This window comes from Polyodon spathula, unplaced genomic scaffold, assembly GCF_017654505.1.
Source record: "Polyodon spathula isolate WHYD16114869_AA unplaced genomic scaffold, ASM1765450v1 scaffolds_1097, whole genome shotgun sequence".
In the NCBI taxonomy this organism is placed as follows: Eukaryota; Metazoa; Chordata; class Actinopteri; order Acipenseriformes; family Polyodontidae; genus Polyodon; species Polyodon spathula.
Window position 1 is genome coordinate 1 of NW_024472583.1, and position 8,047 is coordinate 8,047.

The following is an 8,047-nucleotide window of genomic DNA, read 5'->3' on the forward strand; positions in this document are numbered from 1 at the left end:
TGGTGAAGACTGGATCAATACAATGAATGACAAAAGGAGATTAAAATAGTGAGACCATTTGCAGTGCCACCTAGTGGCAAGTTCAAAGGCTCCAATAAGCACACCAGTTTCAACCCCCTCCCCTCCCCTCCATGTAGAGACAAGCACCTCAATAACGTCAATAATTGTTTGCATAAATTTATTTCACTTAGAATCTTTAAATCAGCATATCCACATCCATTAAATAAGGGAGAAAAAAAGCAAATTTAAATTACACAATACAAGAAAATTACTGTGCACCAGATAATACAAAAATAGGCCTGTTTTTTCCTCAGGTAGTCACAATTATTATAAATCACCAGCCCTAAGGTATTCTGAGAGAGGATAGATAGATAGAGAGCGAGCCAATCTCACATTGAGAATCATACAGAGAAAGAAGGCTGGCTTGATTCTCAAGAGAGACAGAAGCTTAGAAGTTAGTCCAAGGAGTTACACACAGCAGAGAACCGGAGCCAGACAGGACCAGTCTTTGTAGATGCTTGTGCACACACACAATACGTAGGAGCCCTGCTCAATTAAACAAGTCATTGCAGAGGGGTTTTTGGGATTAGAAATCTGCTGCATTTAAAGTTAGTTTGGAAGGACGTTGTTTTAGCAGCAGTGACAGAGCGCTCAGAAGTGACAGCTTTAGGTCAAGGTTGGTGCTGGACTTCTCATTCTCTGCCTTGGATTCCAAAGCCAAGATCCCACACTTTGTTTCAGGCACTAAAGCTACAGCCAAAAATTGTGAAACTTGCATCCTGTTTTGTCAAAGGGAAATATCCCCCCAAATAAAAGAAAATCTAGTAATGGTCAAGATCATACATTTAAGGAATCGAAAGTTGTTTGATACTAGTTCGAACTAAAAAGATTTCACAAAAACACAGGTAATACAAACTGTCGCTATATGTATAGGAAAGGTAAAGACCCCCTCCTTTCCTTTCAAATCCACTTGAGAAACAAAGCAGGATTATGCACTCAGATTAATGAAATGCAGTGTTCTCCCCTCCCTCCTGTTGTGTTTGATTAGAGCTACCGTTTAAAACTGGCCCTCTTGAATTCTTTATTACAGGATAGGAATAACTACAACCTGGGCAAATCACAGCATTCATCATCATCAGATCTGATTAGGAAAAGAATAAACAGACATGGGGAGCAGCATCAGTGTTTCCTCCCACCCCGCTGCTTCGGAATGGGGACGCTCCCCCCCACAAAATATCTCCATTGTATCAGTCTTAACTACAATTATACACCCACACCATTTTCAAAATGTAACGGAGAATCCCCACACTGGTGCTACATTTCCATTGCTTAGGTAAATCAACTTGATAGGTGTGGACTGATGAGGGAGAAAAACCAAGAATGATGGATTTCTTGTTTATTGATTTATTAATTATGTAGATGCTCCCGCTGCTCCACGGTGACTAACGTATGCTTATGTATGTATTCAATAAATTAGATAGGGTTTGGATTCTATAATATAGATTTAGCAAAACAAACAGTAATGAATAGTGTGCTCTAGGAAATGAAAACACAAACTGACAGACTAGAAGCAGCTTTAATAGCAGCGTGAGGTTGTTACTCGTGTTCCACATATAGGCATTTCTATATATTTGGAAGTGTGCACTAGTAGGATTTTGCTGCAGCTAGATACAGGTCTATCAATTTATATTTTGCAGAAAGTACAAATGTATAAATATATATCACAAACATACAATGCAACTCCTCTGACTAGCACTAGTCCAAGCTTTGCCAGGGCACATGGGTGCTCCACGAAGCAGCCTTTGTAGTGCGATCAAGAATAGAAACCGCTGGCTCTGCCATCACCATGAAACAGGAAAATGGCATCAGGGAGAGGGTTATTTGTAGTGAAAAATTACAGGCAAGGACCAGTGAGGAAATCCCTTTGCCTGGAAAAGGGAGGTCAGCCCATAATTGATCAGTCAAATTCCTATCACTCCCTAGTTTTACCACTTCTTGAAGCCATATTCTCCCCTAGCACCCCTATCAAGAATTCATTTGAGCCATCGATTAAATGGTGACTGCAAAAAGGAAAGAAAGAAAAGAAAGAAAGGAGAGGTGGGAGCAGGAGGTTGGTTAAAGGGCACTTTGTGTTTTGATGAAGGCAGTCCTCTCGTGAAAATCAAATTCGTCCTCTGTATCAGAGGAGAGCCCGTCCTCCCTCCACACCCCCGAGGGGATGCCCTTGTATGAGATGATCCCTCCCCTGCCCAGCCCACCGACACCCCCCATGGATTCCAGGGAGCACAGTTTGTTCTGCATCCCCCAGGGGGAGTTGCCAGAGCAGATCTGAAGCATCAGGAAGACTCCCACAAAGGAGGCGACGATGAAGGCACAGCTCAGCACGGCCACGATGACAGGCAAGCGAGAGGACAGCTCCCAGGGGGGGGAGCTACTGTCAGTGCTGCTGGTCCCTACAGGGGAGTCAGGGGACTCCCGCTGGATCTGGTTCTGGTGAGCGCAGGTTCCTGAGGCAGGGTTGAGGTGATTGTGAGGCAGACAGGACAGACAGTCTGTGGGGCCCGGCCCATGGCAGGTGAGGCAGGTGGTGTGGCATTGGAGGCAGGCTTGCACAAGGGACGGCTCGGACCAATTATCAAGGGGGGTGTCGGAGGATTTTGTTCCGGGTGTCATGCCAGCAGGACACTCCCTCACGCAGCCCTGCTGGAGCAGGAAGGATCCTGGGCTACACTCTGCAGGGAAACAAGAGTGAGAGGGCGATAACTGAAGCGGGACAACTAGAGTCAGAGACAACTTCCCAGACAGCAAGAGCAACAGGGAGGAGGGGGTGAGCGCTTGTGTTAGGGGATGCATGCAGATAGCGGAACGGGAGGAAGGGAACAAAAACAGCCTAATTGGAAAAGGATGGGCAGCGAGAGAGTAGAAAGATTGACAAAATGAAGGAATGGAGAGGTTTGAGGCACATTCCCATGATACTTACAACTCATTGTCTTCACAGGACAACCGCTGCACCATTTTAAGTGACAAGCCAGCTCCTAATTCAATTGTAACAGAGTCCATCACTCGTGTGCACGTCTAGATCGGAGCAGCCACAAATGAAAGGTCTCTACAGAGCTGGCTGCAGCCCAGATGACTTTTCAAAGCAGGACCATTTCAATTTTGAACGAGGAACATTTAGTGTTCAAGTACTGCTGTACACATAGTAAAAAGCTAGCTATGTGCCAGCATTACTTTATCTTTGTTGATGAGAACATGTTGCTCTTAGTTATTTGATGCCACTGACCTGCACCTGTAATGTGACTAACCAGAGTAACCCACTTGTGATCTAAAGATATGCATACAACATGCATGCAAGTAGGTCACTTAGTGACAAGTGAATTAGTTACTCCCCTATAGAGATGTACTTTAAGCAGAATTAGCAGTTATTTTATTTGGGTGTAGCAATGGGAGTGAACAGCAGAGTTTTTTTTTTTTTTTTTTTTAAATATTGAAGCACATGCTCCTTAAAGCTGGTAGAGGTCTGGAGCTCATGCAGCTCCTGTAATAAAACCTGTCACTCAGCCAGACAGCTGCGGCAGCTCATCTCCTCTCACTCTGAATTATTAATCCCATGAAGAGATTGCTTATGGACCCCCCACCCCCACCCCTCTCTCTCCAGGTGCTGCTGATGCCTGCTGTGCTTGTCGAGAGTCCTTTAAATTGAGATCATGAGCCCAGGCAGCTGCTTGCATGGTAATGCATCTCAAACCACTAACCTTAAGGCCAGCAGAAAGAAAGTGTGCACCAAGACAAGAGTGTGATGCAGTGTGATTCAAACAGATTTACAACACACCACTGTGAATTCACTTTACAAGTGCATCTCATGGGACACCTTCAAAAGCAAGCTTATTCTCTCTGAACTAACTAGACAGGTGTAAATGCTGCCTAAAAACTAAGTGCCATTACTTTAAAATTTGCGGTCAAAGTGTCAAGCTTCCCCTGCAGGGGAAATGCAATTATAACAAATGAGGCACAGCGAGAGGTCTTTGCAATGTTCGTAACAGTATAACCAATCTCTCAGTAACACTGAATCTTGCTATTGGGGTAGATCCTTTCAGGTGGCCGGTTTAAATGCTGTGCCTCATGCAGTGGCAGAGTGACCCAGAGCACACCACAGTGACTGTCCCTGACCTCCACATGCCACCAGTGATCACAGCACTCCTCTCCATACTCTGGATTCCAGGAAGTCATCCGTATATTGGAACCACCACCAGCACACCACTGTAAACCTGCAGCTCTCACTGACTTGTCACTGACCTGATCCAGAACCAAGCGGAACCATCGTCCTCCAAGCCAGTCCGAACCAGACAGGATCTACAGACCCACCTTGTATTGGAGGACTGGCAGCTTATTACACCACACATCCACATTATAAAACACACCCAGGCTAAATATTCTAGTTAAGCTCACTCAGGTTCTTAAGCAAAAAAAAAAATAATGCTGCCTTAAAATGCTTTATAAAAAAAAGGTATGCAAATAATGTAATGTGCCCTTCAGCTTCCTCACCCCCACGCTAGCTTTTATACTTCACCTACGGCCCTGTCACTTGCTGTATGTAATGCCAGGTTCTGCCTGCAGGGGGCACTGGGTCCCACTGTTTTAATACCTACCTATACAGATCTGGTTGGCGTTGAGGGTTTTGCAGCTGCTGTTCCTGGGCTGGCTGGAGTTGGATGTGGAGAAGTTGGGGGCGTTGGAGCCGGTCCCGTACAGAACCAGGGTGAACTTCCTCAGGGTGCCTGTGGGTGGAGGGAGAGGTAATGTAGGCAGGCATGCATCAAGACTAAAAGGAGCCAGGCTGCAGAAGAGCTCCCAATGGTATATATATATAAATGTTATAATCATCTGTGTGGAAAACACCCAATTACACAACATCCACCTGAACAAAAAAAAACTGAAACCGAGTCATACCTACCACAGTGAAATATTCACTGATTAATGACACCTCTAACCTGCTCCTAATGTCACACACCCCACCTCTAACCCCCTCAAATTAGTTCCTGTGCCACCGTGTTCCCTTGTATTGAAAGCAGGAGACAGGATCATAAATGGCAACAACTGACTAACAGTTCTTGCACTTTTTACTCCGAGGTGTAATCCAATTAACGCTTCACTTTTTTGGGATGAGACCAGTTTAAAAATAAGTCCCAGTCCCTAAGCTCTAATCACTTGGCCACACTGTCTCTATGCAACAGCCTCACCATAGTTGCTGGCTCCGGAGGCATTCTCTATCTCCAGTGTCCACTCCCCACGAGGATCCTCGTCCCAGGAGTGGGTGGTCATGAATGCCCAGTCGTTAAACCCCTCCAAGGAGTAATCATGAGGTCTGAGGAGGAAAGTAGGCATTAGCAGCAGATCAGAATCAGGACAGGAAGACGCACACGCTGGGGCTGGATCAGGTGAGCATTGCAGTCAATCAACAAGCAGAATGTTAACTACGGTCTTCCAGCTTTGAATTAGACAGGAATGCGGAAAGAGAAGGAGACATCAAATCAAATGGTGTCAGACAACTGGTTCAGCAAAAGGGTTAGAGGCTGATTAAGCTATACACCAAGGCCATTCCATGAAAAAATGCTACATTTATTTCATATCGACTGTATTGATAGGCGAACAGGATGTCAGTCTTGGGCTTGCTTTTACATAAAAAAGCCAGTAAAGCAATCTACTTGTATAATTAGAATTTACCACATTTAATGCAACTATAAAAAGCACTGTAGAGTACTAGTGCAGTGCTTCAGCGTGGCATGTAGATTTATGACAGCCAGTGCAGCACGGGGCAGTACCTGGGGGAGAGGAGGGTGGAGCGGGTGCCCCTGGGGCTGATCAGGTACACAGCCAGGTCTCCACGCTGGTTGTAGGACAGAGTGAGCTGTGCCTGGGCGTGCTCCAGGGAGCTCACATAGTTCGACATCCCAAAGCAGGCATCCACCTTCTGGGTGATGACCAGCCGATTACCAATATCCCTGGAAATAAAAAAAAAAAAAAAAAAAAAAAAAAAAGATAACCTTTAGACCGACAGGTTCACAGGATTATATGTGTGCACTGCCTTCAAAAGAGAAGTTCTCCAAGCCACTGGTTTTATTTGGTGTATATAAATATATAAAATAAAAAATACCCATGTTTCATCTAATACATGAACTCAATCTAGACTGAATGAGCCAGGATTGCTAAACTAGATTCTCATCAAAACCCACAAAGGCTTGAACACTGACAATCCTCACCAGGGACAGACCACAGAAAGTGTGCCCTCTGCTTGATTGTGCCACAAAAGCCACTCAGCTGGGAGAGGAATGGATTAAACCTGCCCTGTCCCTGTGTTGCACCGATGCCCTGCTTAATAGAAAAAAGTGACAGCCCCCTGCACTTTCCAAATCCTGCGAGATTACTGCAGCATAGAACAATCCATTTAAAAATGAAGGCAATCCACCTGCACCACATTATATCACAAACATACCAGCAACTCTGATCCCTCCATGGAAGAGACTGGAAACTAAATACAGAAGTAGTGTGACCTGGACATTACCCCTTCCACACCTGCCCAGATTGAACCTGTCCTTACCTGGGCTCGGAGAGCACCACGATGACACACTTGTGCTGTGGCTCCACATTTGTCCAGTTCCGGGCCAGAGTGACCATGGCTCCGGCGTCCAGCAGCCCATAGCCATATGAGTGACTTACTGTGGACAGATGGGGGAGGGGGCTTAATACACAGAACATCAAACTGCATTACTGTCAACATGCTTGGTACAGCTTAACAGCATTTCCAAATTAAATTAGATCTACATATATTCCAGCCCACTTGCTTCTAGGACTAACAATTCAAAAAGGTACAATCCTTCTGCCAAAAAAAGCTATGATAAGTTGATAATGAACTCTTCCTCTGTGCATTGTGACCGCTGTTCCACTCGTTTCCTCCAGCCACAGGGTGGCACTGCACTCAGCAGACCCACGTGCGCCTAACTAGGACCGAGTGCCAAGGTTGTCATGATTACCTTTGCGGCCCACACCATTGGTTTTCCAGTCATTTGTGTTGAGGTGGGCAGGGCGAGAGGTTCTCACTACCAGGTGCTGCATGTCCCTCCAGGTCAGGTTCATACTGCAGCACAAACAAAAACCAGAGTTCCACAATCACACAAGCAAACCCTGCCTACGGCACTCCAAACAGAGCTACTAAACAATTCAAATCAAATGAAAACTACAAATCCCTGCAGTGACCTCCCAATGCAGAAATACCATGTGGCATAATACAGAACAAATTCAAACTGCACAGATCTCAGAAGCACTATGCTTAATATAAATGTCAAACAAATACCAGGAGCAAAAACTAAAACAAACCCACACAAGCAAAATGTTCTCGTTTCAGTCTGGAGTCGTGTGGACCGAAGAGTTTTAGTTTCTTCCCTATAGGCAGGTGCTGAGCCTTTAACACTTACTTAGCCTCCAGGGCGAGAGCAATGATCCCAGCTGCGAGCGGGGCGGAGGCAGAGGTTCCGGTGTGGGAGTCTGTGCACTTCTGTCTCAGATCAGTGGTCACCTGGGGGGGGGGGGGACAGGGAACAATCCTCATTTACATTCCCACCACAAAACCGTGCACTCAGAACTGCATTTCAAAAGAGGACATGCAATGCTGTTCTTTTAAAACTGTCGTCTCCACTGCCTACTGAACAATTCCTACAGGTGTGCTCAGTGAATGCATAATAAACTCCCAACCTCGGTCAGAAAGCTATGCACGCATGCAATTAAACTTGCAAGTCGTGCGTGATAACTGAAACCTTGAGGTGTGAAATCCTGTGTCTGGAAATGCAGTTTAAATAAATCATGCCAGGGATGATCATAGGGATAGCGGCATGGTTTTAGGAGAAAAAAAAACTTAGATGTAAGTGTAGCTTGAGCCAGGAGGGAGAGTCAGAGAGCTCAAAGAATACTAGTGTTGGTTTTACAATGTGCTCTGATCAAAAGGCATTTTAGAAGTGTATAACATGTATTGTGTTGCTGCCCAATTTGCACG

General features: G+C 45.4%; 1 protein-coding gene across 1 annotated transcript; it reads right to left on the reverse strand.

Moving 5' to 3' along the window:
* Positions 1-161: 161 nt before the first annotated feature.
* LOC121309276 (furin-like) lies at positions 162-8,034 on the reverse strand. Its single transcript, XM_041242152.1, has 7 exons — positions 7,473-8,034; positions 7,032-7,135; positions 6,599-6,716; positions 5,823-6,002; positions 5,241-5,365; positions 4,650-4,778; positions 162-2,732 (listed from the first exon to the last, which is right to left on the reverse strand). Exons 1-7 carry the CDS (start codon positions 7,604-7,606, stop codon positions 2,116-2,118), a joined length of 1,407 nt encoding a protein of 468 aa, XP_041098086.1. The 5' UTR covers positions 7,607-8,034; the 3' UTR covers positions 162-2,115.
* Positions 8,035-8,047: the final 13 nt, after the last annotated feature.